The sequence below is a fragment of the Haliotis rufescens genome, unplaced genomic scaffold (assembly GCF_023055435.1).
Source record: "Haliotis rufescens isolate VD_foot unplaced genomic scaffold, xgHalRufe1.0.p SCAF_2, whole genome shotgun sequence".
In the NCBI taxonomy this organism is placed as follows: Eukaryota; Metazoa; Mollusca; class Gastropoda; order Lepetellida; family Haliotidae; genus Haliotis; species Haliotis rufescens.
This window is the reverse complement of record NW_025963890.1, coordinates 35,241,801-35,259,625: the sequence shown is the minus strand read 5'-3', so window position 1 is coordinate 35,259,625 and position 17,825 is coordinate 35,241,801. Positions and strand designations below refer to the sequence as shown.

Sequence of the window (17,825 nt, the reverse complement as noted above, 5' to 3'; positions counted from 1 at the left end):
CGGCTACAGGAAAGGCTCGCAGTAAGAGTGCCCAAGCTCAATCCCCTGGAGAAGGAAAGGCAATGGAGAACGGAGATACCCATTCCACAAAGACAGCGCCATCACCAGTATTGCCATCGCCTCCATGGCAATGCAGAATGTGCAAAGGCTGCCTGCCAGTCTACGCTTATGGTACAGAGGCACGTGATAGGACGTTTCAGTGCGTCTATTGTCATACCGTACTGAAGGACACTTACGTGAGGCGTTTAAGCCACACCAATAAGTGTCCTATCAGAAGAAAGATGACGGCCCATCCGTATACACGAGTGGCATCACGTGTTCATGGAGACACTAGCAAAACACCACGTATGTCTATCGATCTAAACATAGATAAACGTCTGTTTGAAGACACGAGTGATACCACGTTGCATGGAGACACGAAGTACACCAGGCATTTCTACATCACGTCCATGTCTGTCCATGTAGGTCCGCCTTTAGAATTCAGATGTCCGTTCCACAACATGATCGTTGTGGCGGCGGTGGCGGTGGCGGTGGTGGTGGTAGGGGTGGCGGTGGTGGACATGTCTACCCCCAAAAACAGGATCGAAAAAGGCACCAATCGAAGCTTGTTTGTTTCGTCCAATCAGAGGCCACTCGAATGGGTTCAGTTCACTTGTGAAAAAAGTCATCATCACACCGAGAATTGCAGAGATGAAGAGCTGTACAGATGCTTGTTAGGGTGTGGATTCTTGTGGACCAAGGAGTGAGGGTACGGATGCTTGTGGGTCCAGATCTGAGTGTACGGATGCTTGTGATGGTAGGCCGCAGCCGCCCAGTAAGCCACCGTCGCCCCATTATCTACACTTTGAAAGAAGACTGGCCTCGTTTGAGGGTTGGTCAATGCAGATGAACCAGACCGCTGAAGAGATGGCCCATGCGAGCTTCGTGTACACGCAAAGTGCCGATTGTGTGTACTGCTTTCATTGCTGCGTGCGGCTGAGAAGATGGGCGCCTCACGACGATCCTTGGCTGGTACACCTCAAGTGGTCCTCTCACTGCGCCTACCTCAAGCTGACCGGGCTGGTGAGACACAAGAAGAAGAACGTGACAGCTACTACTTACTGGCACTATCTGTGCGAGGAGAATGCGAATCAGAGCAACGCGAATGAGGAAGCTTTCCTGCTTTCCTAGAATGAACTTTCCGTTCGAATTCCGTTCCCGTTCCCGTTTAAGTTTTTCGTTTTGGCCAACGGCTCTTTTCAGGGCCACCCAACTCTCCCGAAAGAACGCTTTCAACACAAAAAAACAAACCCTCCTCCTCACTCTGCTTGCCAGCCCTGATGCCCATGATAGCCTTACTGGCTTCAATGGAGGATGTTACGTGCGTTCGACTCCTCGCGAGCCTCCCGGAAACGGACGTGCCGCCATCTTGAAGGCATGCGGCTATCAAAGAGCTGTCCTTAACTACTTTCGTTTATTTCTCCTGCACCCATAAGCTTAGAATCACTAATTTCAAGCCGTAATCTTTTATCAGCTACAAGCTTTGTTGACTGCGTCACACAATGAACGATTATCAACGATGCATAATATTGGCACACTGGCACCACGATGCGCACCACTTGATGCACGATCAGTTTGATCAGAAAGTTCAGAAAATAAAGTTGCCAGGAAAAGTGCATTGTCTATTGCGTCTTTCAAGGCCAATGTCTCGCTTGCTAATGTGATTCGAACTACACGTCGAATTCTTCTTGATTGCGAGCATTATTGTGAAGAATTCTCCCATTAATACCACAATGCGACCACTGTCTGTGTTCCACCAACAGGCAAGTTCCCCAAGGAAGCATCACTGAAAACTACAAGTTTCAGATAATTATTTTCACTCTTAATTTTTCTAATCACTTTGTTTGCTTTAAGGATATGCAGAACAGTTGTAGCTTTCATTGAAGATGTCAAACCACATGTATCTAACACTATATCTGGCCTTCTTTGACTGGCTACCCATAAAATCTGACCAACTTTTGACCTGTACTTCTCAAACTTTCTGCAGTCAAAGGAGAATCCCCTTGAGACATTCTTGATTTACCAAGTTTGATTAATTGTAAGTTCTCGATGTACGCGACGCACACACGCACACACAGTCGCACACACATGTATACTATCAATCGTGATTATGACCTACGAATGCTCGAGTATTTGTTATCCTACCCGTTTCAACCCTATCCACAGCCCCTTGTGATGTTTGGGAGCTTTGCTTAAATGTTGCAAGCTGTCATGGAGAGGTAGCCACGTGGTGAGCTTTCCTTCTAACTAACACACTCACTCACTTGACATGGCCTTTACCTGGACACAAGAAATAAATTCATCACCAAACATTCAAAATGCCTGTCTCACCAAAACGTAATGATACGGTGATCCATGGACCTGAGGCATCTACTCTTTCCTCAGCTGACAAGTTCGTCTTGTCTTAGCTCGAATCCTAGATTCATTCTCGATCACTGGTTTGTCAGCACCATACACCCCTGATCGAAATCTAGTACATTGTTAAAGAAGCGTCACTCCCAAGTATTACTGCTATGCGCGGCCACTGGATCTCATATGGTTGCTCTCTGGCAATGATAGTGTGGCAGGGCGTGCAGTCGTCCAACAGATGACATCCTTACCTTGTCAGCATGCTGAAGGGGTTAACCTCTTTGGTCATGTGGACAAGGCGTCCGACCTCGGTCAGAAGGTCCGTGGCTCGAATCCCATCACGGGACTCGGAAATTTTATGGCCGCAACATTGGCGCCCAACGTGGGCTTGAGCACGCTCATATTAAATTTGAGCAAAATAAGCCTCAGTACCCTACTATGTGGCCCAGGACGTGCCTTCTGTTGACGGGGGAGTATGTAGCAGGGCGTGCAGTCGTCCCACAGATGACATCCTTACCTTGTCGGCTTGCTGACGGGGTTAACCTCTTTGGTCATGTGGACAAGGCGTCCGACCTCGGTCAGAAGGTCCGTGGTTCGAACCCCATCACGGGATGGCCGCAACAATAGCATCAACCAATATAATCCTTAGGCGTATATATGGCCAGGTGCTGTCGTTACCATGTTACTAGAATACCAGCACCTGCAGTACGTTGACAACCATGATGAACTGAGGAACTGACAAAAGAGACAATGAACGCAACTCACTCATCCATACACGACAGAGCTGATGGCGATGATCTGAAGGAATGGACTCCATTGCCTGTGACCAACTCCACCCCAGGCTGTCATTGAAGCATTCTCAGCTTCCGGGCGTGTCAAACTTAGAGGGACATTTATTTCTTTGCCTTGGAGTTTTGCCACACACTGGTGCAGTACCAGCTCGTTTCAGAATGTTGATGTCATGCTTAACACTAGACTCCTTTTCTGAATTGCGCAGCTATTGCTGACGTCAGTGTGCACACCGGTTACACTCGAGTCCGTACAATATCTAGCAAATGTGTTACCCCTAACAGGAAGTGGGGAATCCTTGGTGCAAGTTGGCCTAAGATAAGAGTTTTTCTGAGTGTCGTCTGGTTACTTTTCATTTGCACCGAACCCAATATTATTGTTTCACTTGACCCGCCGTTGAGCTTCCACCTCAGGTATAACACATTACACACTACATTTATATCTAACTTATCATATTTCCTTACCCTTACCGATGACTAAAATGAGCATTGACTGAAATGCCTACATTAGTTGTGGAAAATATCAGAATGGATGTACCACTATATATGCACAAGATGAACCACAAAGCCATTGGAATGTTTTAAATCTAGGCAAGGAAGGTAATTTATGAACTTACAGAACACAAGAAAAGTATAACTTCATTTTTAAGTAAAAGCTTAAAAACAAAACAAAATATGTATTACATTCGATTTGAGAATTTATTTCTTATCCACTATTCACACCACACAAGCATGACGCTTACATTTCGTACTTTGAAATGCGACTTGGCTTGACCCCTGTCTGGGGTATTTTCCTTGAACGAAACAGGGTACACTCCCATCATGCGTCACTATGATGTTTGCTTTGAATTTGTATTTCACAGATGTAAGAGAGAGAGTCGCTGCATCGGACATCTCCGGCGCCGTTCTTTGTTATTACCACACACTTCTCTGTGCCGTAGGATGGGTCTTTTGGACCCCACGGGGCCCAGGTAGACTGACCCCTGACCCACCTGTATTTCTTTCTTCTGTCACGTCTCATCCCGATCCACATGTAACCTGTAGTATGATAATGTTCAACAAATATCACTCTCGCATTCAAAAACTTATAAAACTGCACATCTATTAATATTATCAAAAATGCTATTGTTCATGTAAGATGGTCGTTAAGCGTGCAGTGCCGGATCGAATCCTGGATTTGTCGCCTGTGAGCCCTGGTCATGGATTTCACTTAATATCGCCGTCAAACATCTCTTGTTTTCGTTGGGGAATAAATCTTTTATGGATTCATTTCGGTTTACAAAATTTCACGATTCGTTTTAATTTATGTGAAATGGTTCACCTGTAGTCAAGGACTTTTTGATGGCTCTGAACTTGTGTACGGTGTTAATGACAGCCAGGTGACTGTGTTGGAGCGAGCACAACTGTCTGGCTTTACTCCAGGTGACACTGCTTTTGACAAACTGTACACACAGCTCTGTCTGCAGTTGCATGAAGCCTTCGTATTTCGGACATCCTAGTCACCAAAGGGAGAGAATCATGTAAGTCAGGAACGATACCCCAGAGCACACGGAACACGAACCAAAATATTTTCCCGATCGTCTCGCGAGAATGGACCTGAGCCTTCTCATACAATATTGTGTGAAAAGAACTACATGGTAAAATCTGCCTTTGAAATATCACAATGGCTATGCCGATAATGTTGAGTAAATGCTGTCATCAGTATGATAGCTGTAGCCCGATATAAATACCGTATTTCCTCGATTCAACGGCGGCCCTCAAATAACCGCCAGGCCAATAATAAACGTTAGGTAGATTTTATGCACGGAATTCTTCTCATGATAATATTTGCTATTAAACGCCGGTGGTAAACGGCAGCTTGTTTAATCGATGAAATCCGTTAATCGAGTCTGGGCAACTCGAACCGGTGGTTGAGAGCATGGGCAACTACAACACCCGATGATCTCCATTAGACGGCTCTTACAAGCATGTGGTACTGGGGACATAGCTGGCGGCTGAATTTAAATAAGCATCACAGCGCAATTATAAATCAGCGCTAGAAACGTCAGCCACCTGTTCTCTGCCTACGTAATGCATTGCGAGTGTCGTCATCAGTTTAAAACACGAAGTGGAAGAAAATGTTATTCTCTTGTAAATGAGTGAACGAGTGATTTTTTAACGCAGTAGGGAGCATTATTCCACATATATCATGGCGGCCCGATACACTTTTTTCAAAATCTCTATATCCCTTTCTTAAATACTCGAAAACTAGAAGAGATTGTGAGGATGTGGTCACTATAGTTACCGTGAATGGATTTCTTGTAACCTTACCTCGAGACCTGCACAGACGGTACTGTTGGAATCCTCTTTGGTGGGAAACCTCGTCCTCGTAACCAGTCAGATACCCCCAACACTCGGCCGTCTGGGGTGAGAACGTGAAACTTCCACACCCCTCGTGTTGGTAGCACCGTATGAAACAGTGCCGGAAGTCTGACGTCATATCCAGGAGCAGGTAGTGTGGGTCACTAATCTGACTGTGACACGTCACAACAGTCACAAATATGACGATGGAACAGAACCACGACATTTGTCTGTTCCACGCTGAGGTTGACAATGCAACCATTCTGAAGTCACCCCACGGGAAAAATGTGGACAAGAAAGCTCTCTCGGCTTAAAATAATTGTATTAAAAAAATAAACGGAATCCAATAAATTTTTAATCCACAGAACATTTTCTCCTTTCATAAAAGATTAGAACATTCTTGTATCACATTATCTTAAAGACATATGACATCTCACTGTCAAGAATATGTCATCCATTATATTCCAAAATTTGCCATGCATGTTTTTACTGCATGGGAAGAAGATTCCATTGATCCAAATATGCCCTGAAGCGCAGTATCAAACAGCTAAACGGCTGTATGTGCTGTTGCCAAGCCAATAACGAGAGAGAGAGAGAGAGTTGTTGTTGTTGTAAGTGGTGCAAGGTGTCATGGAGAGGTAGCCACGTGACTAGCTTACGTTCGGATACAGCTTTGGCACTTACTCACTTGACCTGGCCTTGACCTAGACACAAGAAATACATCCCTCGCCAAACATTCAAAATGTCTGTCTCACCAAAACGAATGGGGTAAGATTAAGTTTTAGAAACAGCGTTCACCCGTTTCATGTCTGTCCAGCGACTGTCACTACCTTAAGGCTTCGACACAAGAATGCAAGTTGAACTCTAGTCACTATGACTGGGTTCAATATTAATCTGTTTGATCAGTTACATCCATTAACAAGTGAGCAAAACTCTTGAATTAACTCTCACACATGGGCCTTTTGCTCCACTTAAAATCTAAGTTAGCAAAGCTTCAGAATTGTTTGGCTTATAGCGAGCAAAGTCAGCACTGTCATCAAACTTTACAAAGTAAAAATTCGCGTCATAAAGTCTTCATTGTGTAAACATTGTCATGTAATTGGAGATTAAACCCACTCACACAAGACCTTTTGAAAGCGCAAAATCAGCATCCGACGTTTGAAGAGCGTACGTATTATCGACCAGTGGATGTCAGAGGGTAAATGAGGAGCATTACAGAGCTAGGATTACCTCCAAGTTCCTCCTTCTCACGTCTGATCTAGTGTTTAGTGAGTGCCAATTTTGGAATAATATTTCTCATCTGTCGGCCACATGTCCACTGCCTTGTAGGATTGAAACGGATACCCAGTTACGATTCGCGTTGAGCCACTTCTCGAGTAGTAAATTAGTACTCAAGTATTCAGGGAGAGTTACCGCCCTTGGTGTATGTGAGTTACGTCCCTTTTAGGAGACAACGTGACGCCGTGAGGCATGTCAGTTTAAAACAGATTCAAAGTGTGGTAATATTTTAAAGTCTCTGCAACAAATTAAAAACTGTATGTTCACCTTGTGGCATACAGTTGTCATATTGAGGGGGCATAGCTCAGACGATGAGAAACGATCCCGAGATGAAGCTTTCAAAGCTAATTGACAGCTATGCATCCACAAGTGAAATACAATCGACTTATGAAGTCACAGGATTGGCGATAATAATGGCACATGTTTCATTTGTGAAATTTGTAAAAAGTATGTTTAATCTGCTAAATAATTATCAATCTAATAATGCAAAAATTATCCTAAATATGGCATGGAAAAGCCAGAGTATTGGGTACTAAACAAAAAAGTTAGGGATTATGAATATTTTGTTGAATATTTTTTGTAGTGAAAACTAAGCACATTCCATAAAAAATCTCTAAAGATATTTATGATCCCTAACCAGAAAGTTGGCACCGTGGTGGTATTGAATTGATGAAGGAGAGGGATTTAAAGAGTTCTGTGATGCGCTCAATGCACAGTACAATGTCCCCAGCCATACGAATATACACAAGTACTTATGACAAAAGGAGGAAAAATTAAAGAAACTGATGTCTGACATATTACCCTGGACCAGATCACTTTATATGGATATTTCACCGACATGCCACTTTCTGAACAGACATGGACATTTTGCAACCTGGCCCTTGTAATGATCCCTTTTCAAATTTCTATAGTTATTACTTGAAAACTTCAGGAAAGAAGTAGATTTTTCTTCTTATATATTTGCTAAATTTTGAGCTGAATTTTTTGTCAAGATTAAGTCCCAGATTGCAGGAAATTTAGAAAGTTCAAATATTTACGGTATGTGTGTTTGTGTCTCTTGTGTATGTGTGTGTGTGTGTGTGTGTGGGGGGGGGGGGGGGGGGGGGGGTCTCTGTGTGTGTGTCTGTATGTGTGTGTGTGAGTGTGTGGGTGTGTCTATGTGTCTGTCTGTGTATGTGTATATGTGTCCATGTGTGTGTCTGTCTGTCTGTCTGTCTCTGTGTGTGTGTGTGTCTGTCTGTCTGTCTGTCTGTGTGAGTCCCCGAACCCCTTTGAATGCCTCCTCTACAAGTACTAGCGTATTCGTGAGTTATGACCTACGAGAGCTCGAGAATTTGTTTTCCTACCCGTTCATCCCTATCTACAGACCCTTGTGTTTGGAGGAAGCGTTGTTAAAATGAGACAAGGTGTCATGGAGAGGTAGCCACGTGGTTAGCTGTCGTAAGGATCCAACTTACGCACTCACTCATTTGACAGGGCCTTGACCTGGACACAAAAAATACATTCCTCACCAAACATTCAAAATGCCTGTCTCACCAAAACGTAATGATACGGTAGCTCATAGGCCTGACTATCTACTCTTGCTTTCCTCAGCTGACAAGATACTCTAGTCTCAGTTCGAATCCAGGATTCATTCTTATGATCATTGGTTTGTCAGCATCATACAACAACCCTGCTCGAAAACTAGTACATTGTAAAGGCAGCGTCATTCCCAAGTGTTCCTGCCATATTCAGCCACTGGCAAACGGTTGCTCTATGGTAATGATGGCACCAACCAATACATAAACCTAGGTGTGTTCCCTGAGGTCATATATGGGTTGGTGCTAAAAAGGGACATTGATGAACTAAAGAACCGATAAATGGACATTGAACACAACTCACTCAGTCATACATGACAGAGCTGATGGCTTGCGTGATGACCCTAAGGATTGGACTCTATTGCCTTTGGCCAACTTCAGGGCGTCATCTAATTGGTTCTTTGTTGAACATGTACCGCCAGGCTGTCAATCAATCATTCTCAGTATCACATATTCCCGAGGTCAAGGGAGTTAACTGACTATAAAAGTCCAGTTTCCACCCTTGCCGAACAAGGCTGGAATTTCCAGGTTCGATCGTAGCGCCACCAGTGGCTATTACGAGTCGTGTCCCTTCTATGTCCCTCCTATTGACCAATAAGATTCCATCGCTTGCATTGTTTCCAACAAAATGGTGGCACCCAGTGAAGATGATCTGATCGATAATCAAGATCTATATTGTAATAAAACGGCTCTTAGCCCGCAAAGTGCATCAAATCACTTGAGCACCTTGATCAAAAACATAAAAAGATTTGCAAAATATCTGTCGACACCCAGTTGACGGTTCACATGGATTTGCAAATCCTGCAGTCGACGGACATCTGCACGCTGAAATACATGTTGTTTACGAACCGGATAGTTAGTTCGTTTCGCGATTTTAATGCACTCTGCATAGGCTCCAGCCAAACTGCAACTCCGGAATTCCTGCCTAGTTAGGCAATGGTGGAAACTGGACTTTTATAGTCAGTTATCTCCCTTGTCTCGAGAAGATGCAGTATCAGGAAAATATCAGAATGAGAAACCACTGTAAATGCAGTAGATGAGCTACAATGCCATTGGAATGTTTTTAATCTAGGCACAGAAATAAGGAAGGATATTTTATAACACAATTGTATAACACAAGAATAGTGTTGGAAATGTATTTGTTAATGCACTATTTATTAATACCACACGAGAGTGACCCGTTACGTTTCGTACTTTGAAATAATCATATTAAACGCCATGGGTAAAGACTGTCTGGAAGAAATATACGCCCGGGCATTTAATCGAGGAAATGCGGTAATCGAGTCTGGGCCAGTCGAACCAGTGGTTGAGAGCATGAGCAACTCCATCACCCGATGATCCCCATTTGTCGGCTGTTACAAGCATGTGGTACAGGGGACATAGCTGGCGGCTGTTACAAGCATGTGGTACTGGGGACATAGCTGGCGGCTGTTACAAGCATGTGGTACTGGGGACATAGCTAGCGGCTGTTACAAGCATGTGGTACTGGGGACATAGCTAGCGGCTGTTACAAGCAAGTGGTACTGGGGACATAGCTGGCGGCTGTTACAAGCATGTGGTACTGGGGACATAGCTGGCGGCTGTTACAAGCATGTGGTACTGGGGACATAGCTGGCGGCTGTTACAAGCAAGTGGTACTGGGGACATAGCTGGCGGCTGTTACAAGCATGTGGTACTGGGGACATAGCTGGCGGCTGTTACAAGCAAGTGGTACTGGGGACATAGCAGGCGGCTGTTACAAGCAAGTGGTACTGGGGACATAGCTGGCGGCTGTTACAAGCATGTGGTACTGGGGACATAGCTGGCGGCTGTTACAAGCAAGTGGTACTGGGGACATAGCTGGCGGCTGTTACAAGCAAGTGGTACTGGGGACATAGCTGGCGGCTGTTACAAGCAAGTGGTACTGGGGACATAGCTGGCGGCTGTTACAAGCATGTGGTACTGGGGACATAGCTGGCGACTGTTACAAGCATGTGGTACTGGGGACATAGCTGGCGGCTGTTACAAGCATGTGGTACTGGGGACATAGCTGGCGGCTGTTACAAGCATGTGGTACTGGGGACATAGCTGGCGGCTGTTACAAGCAAGTGGTACTGGGGACATAGCTGGCGGCTGTTACAAGCATGTGGTACTGGGGACATAGCTGGCGGCTGTTACAAGCATGTGGTACTGGGGACATAGCTGGCGGCTGTTACAAGCATGTGGTACTGGGGACATAGCTGGCGGCTGTTACAAGCAAGTGGTACTGGGGACATAGCTGGAGGCTGAATTTGAATGAGCATCACAGCGCGACGGATTTTGTGTGTCTGGGTGTGTTCGCGTGCGTACATGCATTTACATCAAAAGAATCACTTGGGTAATCAGAAAAGGGACGTTTACGTAAGAAAACAGGAGCAACACATTACATCCTTGGTTTATGGATTAGCTTTCAAATGTTATAATAAGAACATAAAGATCGGTATGTGCTTGACTGATGTGTGTGAAGGAACGAAGTAAACAGACTATAATCAAAACAGTGATCTGTTCTTTATTTTGACTGAAAACTGACGTCATTAATGTTTGTGTTATTAGAGTGAAGAACGGGGGAGTGTAAAATGAAAAATGATCTGTCAAGAGAGATTCGTACTGTCAAATCTGACGTGCGAAAATTAATCATTAGTATGGAACAGTTACAAGTGTAGAAGAAATTAAACAGATCAACACACTATGAGACTTGATATTAATGCCATATCGGATCGTCTAGCCATCGTGGAAGAACGTGCCCATTCGGCCACCATCGACACAGGTTTGTCAACAAAATAACAATATAGAAAACAATATTGACCGCCTTGAACAGTACAGAAGAAGAATCAAGTATAGAAAATACACAATCTTTAAAGTCAACTGTATGTGACACTTTGAATTCTGCAGATGGTGATTAGCCTATCTTTACTGTCACTCGTATTGTGACAATGCATCGTATTGAAACGTCTGGGTCAAAGCCACCTCGTCCACTCATTGATCGGTTCACAAATCTGGATCATAAGATACAGGCTATTTCATTACGATCGGAACTCAAAGGTTCTGGAAAAGGAATTTCAAATGATCTCACAAAACGTTGCAGACAAGCACTTTAACGATAAAAACTACACACTAAAAGCGGTTATTATGAAAACGGTGAGTTAATGATCTCAAGCTGAACACGCAACAAGACTGGCTCTGTTGTGCCACAAGAAATGTCACAGTCGTCACCGTCTCAAGCAGCAGCGTCTGACAGACCACAGCTAAAGTACTGTCGGAAATGCTAGAATACTGCTTTTCTGGCTTCATTTAATAAATACAAGTCATAGGACTATAAAAAGAGCATATATCAAAATAACGCAAATTGACCTAATCTACCCTGTCCTAAATGACACTGTGATTACCCTTAAAATATACTTTTACAGGTAAAATGGTGATCAACTTAGAAAATATTAGTGAGTTGTCATGCATGTATTAAATGGCCTATAATCTGAGTTATAAACCTATTCATTGGGATCTCTATTAAGTAAGAGAGTTCTTTCTATAGGCATTAAAACCCATTGTGAGGTTTTACTTTCAAAGTAAAACCTATTAAGTGGTTTTATTTTTGTCAAGGAGGTTTTACTTTGAATGTAAAACCTCAAATCCCATGTTTAACCAAGTAACTGAAAAAATGACTACAAGTAGCAATTCAAAATTTTAATTCAATTAAAATTGAATGTCATGTGTACAGTGAATGAAGACTGGGTAACAAAATGAAAGTCGTCGTCGCTCATCTTTCCACTTCAGAGTCTCTGTTGAAAGGACAGCGAGGTTTCAAAACACGTGCTTTTAAACAAGTGCTTATCAATGCTGCACAATTTGCACGTGAAGTAACTGCTAGCCGTTACGTCACAACTACCTCTACAGTTGGATTGTTTAAAGTCGTAAATCTTGTAAAGCAAAAGACACCTTTTAAATTTGCGAATTTTCGTTTTGCAAAGTTTAAAAGAAGTGGAATATTGCAACACAATCATTTCGAGACCGAAGATTTCACTTTCATTTAAAAGTAAGTATTTTAGTTGTGTTTTGTTGTTGACACATCCAAGTGCTCTTGACCGCCTGGCAAGTCAGCGAATTTCACGTGCAAGTTATGATATCACGTCTTCAAGGAAGCGCTATAATGAAACGCCTCATTTATAGATACTCGTTATAACATTTAATTAATTTAGACGGTTTATAAGTATGGAAAAACACTTTCCCTCGGTTTTGGTAGACAAGAGCATGCCCTGGGGGTCGCCCCCGCGGTTTTTCCCGACCCCCAGGGCATGCGCTGTCTACCAAAACCTCGTAAGCGTGTTTTCTCCAATCCGTAATTACCTAACACCTGTCCCGAGGTGATGACCTCACACCGTCCAGTGCATTCTCACAGGTGCAAATGTCACCGAGTTGGGGGTGGTCTCAAAATATTGATTTTATTGAACTTAATTGACATGTGCGTTGATGGGGTAGCGATTAAGGATATGTACTGCATTATTTGCTTGGAAACACGATGGCATATTTCAAAATTCCAAATTTGTTCTCCAAATTAAGTAAGCAACCCTAAAAAGCCCCTAGGTTGCCTCACCTTCTCGGACATACCCTTTTCGACCAAACACCAAAATGGCCTGGCGGGCCCGTGCGCGAAATACGCATATGTCGGAAAACGCACGTTAAATTCCTAATTTAAGTAACTAAGTATGGAATAGTTAAAGAGCTATGAAACTGGATGAGTACTGGAAGGTTGTGGTTTTGGAATCCAGAAGTATTTGTTGTTCTACAGATAATTTCTTGAGGTAGCATTTATCTCCGCTGATGACGTATATGAATCTGTATTTTTGATTGTTGTGTTATGTCTTGCCACGAACCCTTTATACATAGCCAAGATCGGCACAACAGGGTTGAGCTCACAATGTCAGACTGGCGTACTTAAGACAACGTGACCGTGTTGTGCCGCCAGCACATATGTCCTGTACTTTACAGGGTTCTTATTCAGCCGGATTTTCTCCATGAGTTGAATTTACGTTTCATATGGTCTGAAGTCGACAATGTCATATATTCCTGTATGGTCGCTTTCAGACTACTCATGGTTGGGGCGACAGTATATGATTCCCAGACGTTATGTTAACTGGCGTTATCTATGACAATGACACTGACGTTGCTTAAAATTGGCAATAGCTGAAGTTCCAACCAGTCTATGAACACATAACCTCCTATAATTTCCTTATGAAAATCACCAGTTTTCTTTTTCGCCTCGAAAACTAGCACACATCCATCAATAAGCCCCATATCATCGGTTGCAGTGTGCAAAACAATGACACGATTACCTTTACCTGATGGTCTATGGGTGCTTTTTGTCCATCTACCGATAGCCACATGTAGTCAGTGGAATGATTCATCAAGGTAAATATTTGGACGCCCTGTCTATTATAGTTTTGAATGGTTCGGAGATAATGTGACCTCATATAGACAGCTGCAGGGTGGAATATATTCCTCTGAAAAGTGCTCGGGCAATTTATCGAAATCCCATCTCTTGGAGGGCAATAATTAGTGCAATTAACATTGATTGTATCTTTAATTCCTTCCAAATTCTACTTCAAGTCATGGTTACCTTCTGCTCATAAAGCTTGTACACTATACGCCTAATCACACTGTGACAAAGCTGTCTAAGATCTTTTTACGTCCCAGTTTTGTTTTTGAGACCACCCCTATACCTGTTTTGTTTTATTCATCATGCCGTAGACCTGATGGTATTATTGAAAACCATATAGCTTGGGCAGTTCAATAATTCATCTAAATTAATAAATGTTTTCAATCTATCTCTCTAAAGTGTAAAGAATTTGTATATATTTCCCAGTACAGACTCCATATCGTGTACCATGGTTATGGCTATGCAAGTGTAATGTAATATGCATCATGGGAGTAATGTTAACAAAACAAACGCACCGTCATTTTGTCATTTTAGAAGATGCACATCTAGAATTTTCGCAAAATGATTTTTGTGTGTGGATTAGATGGTTCAGGAAGACTACATTCTTGTTATTATAACGGAGTCACGTGCACATATTCCTATAGTCTGTTTCAGACTGCCATCATTGGATTTCGAATAAATGTAAACTTCTGGTTTTCGTTCGAATACTTGTCGATAGGACGCCTTGTGGCTGAAATACTTCACACCACAGGTAGGGCGATCGGTAGTTACTCGATATTTCAATAACAACAGTCTGTGAAAAATTATATCCTTTTTAACAGGCAAAAAGCAGTTTTCTAGCATTTCCGACAGTACTTTGGGTTTGGGCCGCGGCCCAACACACTCTGGTGAACACAGCCATCCAACATATTATTTTGGATCATATCAGGACTTTTGACCCAAATTGCTGACTTACCTTTTATCGAATTCATTAGACAGTATGATCTTATTTTAATTTTGTGACACATGGTGCAAGAAACCTTTATGCGATCAATATTTTTCTGACTATCAACAATACGTTCTACCAGGTAGTAAAGCTAATATGTGGAAGACTGTCTGGAGGTATTGTGGTATTGATTAAACACTCACTTATTCAATACGTGAAAAGCCATGTTATCGGCCTGAGCTGTATATTCATTATCCTAGATAAATCTTTGCTCAATCTGGAAAAGGATGTTTTGATGGCCTTGGCTTATATAAGCTCTACTGGGTCGTCTTGGTATACTGACAAGCCATCCACGTGTGGTATTAGAGTACTGTTTGGCTCTCTAATAAATATACTTAATGACTTTGGTGATTTACACCCGTTGATTGGAGGCGACCTCAGCGGCAGAACAGGCACAGATCCAGACTTCATCTCCGATGACATTGCTGAACGATTAGGAATAGAAGATTTCTCTTATCTCCGTGACAACGTTGACATTACATGATATTCATTTGATAATATAGTAAACCAGTTTGGAAAAACACTACTAAACTTTTGCAGTGTCTTGAATCTACATGTATTAAATGGCAGATGTGGTGATGATGCGGGTAAAGGTGAATATGTATTTATTGGTGCGATAGAGCGAGTGCCATTGACAACAACTCGTCTGTTCACATAGAGTTCTCACTTCAACGTTGAAACTAGGTCAGAATCAAAACACGCGCAAAGTACGTGTAGGCTGCAGTCACGTGACCTTGATCAACGGAAGCATGTTCAACAAGACCCACGTGCAAGTAATGCAGAGTATCGCTTCAGGTGGAATGACAACAACGAATCTATGTTTAGGGACAATCTCATCAACACCGACTCAGCATCCCTGTTTGAAAAGTGCACGGAAGATATATATTCTGGTAACATTGCTAATACGGTTCAAGCTTTATCCGATGCAATCAGTTCTGCTGCAGACTGAATGAAAAGACCTTGTGTTACTAACGTTAAAAATCAACCCTGGTTTGATAAAGACTGTCATTATCACCGTTCAGAGAGACTTAGACTACTGAAATCCTTAAATAATTATATAAAGCAAAGAAATCAATGTACAAGTGTTATTCGTGATAAAAAGACACAATATCAAGAAGACATCAAAATGTTAATATATATATAATGGCAAACTGTTCTGGTCTTCGTTGAAGCATACTCAGGCAACTCCGAAACCGGACATTAACATAAACAAATGGTTCAAGTACTTTCATGGTATGTTTTAAACTAAATCTGATACAGACACCGAAGATGAAGGTATACGAACACAGATCAGCTTCCAGAGTCTATTCTTGACTCTCCCATTCTCCAAGAGAAAGTTATGAACTCTATTAATTCTTTAAAAACTGGTATAGCTGTAATGTTTAAATCTGCTCAGGATGTATTATGTCCAATGTTGATTTTTTTATTTCATGCAATGTTTGATACTTCATACTTTCCTTCTATGTAGACACATTGTGTTATTGTTCCCCTCCACAAAAAGGTGATACTAAAATACCAGCCAACTACAGGGGTATAACAATACTTAGTACTTTTAGTAAAGTCTATACTAACATTAAATAAGAGATTATAGTTTTGGTGTGAATCGTGTGATAAATTTGTTCAGTCCCAGGCTGATTTTCGTTGGGGCAACTCCACTACTGTCAATATGTTATTATTGCATCTATCATTCAACGTTATTTAGGTAAAAAGCGAAGTAAAGTGTATACACTGTAGATTTTTCTTTGGATTTTGACTCTATTGATAGATCTTAATTGTGGCGCGTATTAAACGTACACGGGGTCTTGCCAAAGATGTAGAAAACTATCCAATCTATCTATAAATATATTATCATGACATGCATGACAATACCACAACGTCCGGCCACAATATCCATTTCAGTCTACTCTCCTGACCAGTACTGCCTGTCCTAAACTAAATCAAAACTTCTATATAATTTTTTCAAATCTACCATGACCTTAAAGCTTAATTTTGAACAACAGCTTATCCAATATGATGAAACGTATTGCAGGACGCACCCCAACCACCGTGTCACGGCCACATAAACACCGGGCACAGAAATGAGCAGTCTGTCTCATGTCGTCTGCAGCGGTTTTCAAACATGCCACTGGCAATGGATGGCCCATTTCCGCCAGTAAATCAGGTTGACGTGGCTAATGTTGAACACAACTAAAACTCGGGGCTGTCCCCTGGGTTCAAGTAATTTGTAAAAGGCACTGTCACCGTGAACAACTGGTTTGGCAGCCAGAGACAACCACGGGAAACTGAAGGAAGTCAAGTTCAGCCAGGTTGCAGTTCAGGGTGGAGAGATAGTCATTTGTAATATGTATTACTTTTGAGGAATTATTTCAAACAAACTGCTATGAAGTACAACTTCAAAATAACTAAAACCCGGTTATTTTATTAAGTTTGAAAAATTGATTAATTCATCATTTTTTCACTATTTTCACAACCTGTCACCCCTACAATGGGAGATGTAAAGTTGAATTCAAAGAAATAGCTTGTCGCGCTGATTTCAAGAAATGACATATTTTTACTTTTCAAACCTCGTGCCAACGTGTTCGGTTTCAAATTAAAATAAGAGGTAACTTATCTACAGTGGACCAACATCACATTTCAAAACAGTGCGTTTATCTCCTGAATATTCAATGGCTTTCTAACGATGACATCACAATGATGACAAACATGTGCATAAAGTTTCAGCAAAATCAGCAGTTTGTAACTGTTTCTAAAAGTGTCAAAATGACCATTTCGGGATAAATGCAATGTTTTTATACTTACTTGACGCTACACAGTGCTGTAGCTTCCCTACCTATACAAACAGACAGTACTGGAACAGAGACACTTGAAACAGACAGTACTGGAACAGAGACACTTGAAACAGACAGTACTGGAACAGAGACACTTGAAACAGACAGTACTGGAACAGAGACACTTGAAACAGACTGTACTGGAACAGAGACACTTGAAACAGACAGTACTGGAACAGAGACACTTGAAAC

General features: G+C 42.2%; 1 protein-coding gene across 1 annotated transcript; it reads right to left on the bottom strand.

Moving 5' to 3' along the window:
* Window positions 1-3,996: 3,996 nt before the first annotated feature.
* On the bottom strand, window positions 3,997-5,778 carry LOC124113064 (C-type lectin domain family 17, member A-like). The gene is made up of 3 exons (XM_048399287.1): window positions 5,487-5,778; window positions 4,498-4,671; window positions 3,997-4,214 (listed from the first exon to the last, which is right to left on the bottom strand). The coding sequence occupies exons 1-3, from the start codon at window positions 5,776-5,778 to the stop codon at window positions 3,997-3,999; spliced, it is 684 nt and encodes a 227-aa protein (XP_048255244.1).
* Window positions 5,779-17,825: the final 12,047 nt, after the last annotated feature.

What these genes read in the sequence shown, in the direction of transcription:
- LOC124113064 (XM_048399287.1), bottom strand. Translation starts at nt 5,778, where the DNA reads ATGGTTGCATTGTCAACCTCAGCGTGGAACAGACAAATGTCGTGGTTC. An exon ending in CCGTCTGTGCAGGTCTCGAG is followed by an intron (nt 4,672 to 5,486) that starts GTAAGGTTACAA and finishes TTTGGTGACTAG; the next exon opens with GATGTCCGAAATACGAAGGC. An exon ending in CAAAAAGTCCTTGACTACAG is followed by an intron (nt 4,215 to 4,497) that starts GTGAACCATTTC and finishes ATCATACTACAG; the next exon opens with GTTACATGTGGATCGGGATG.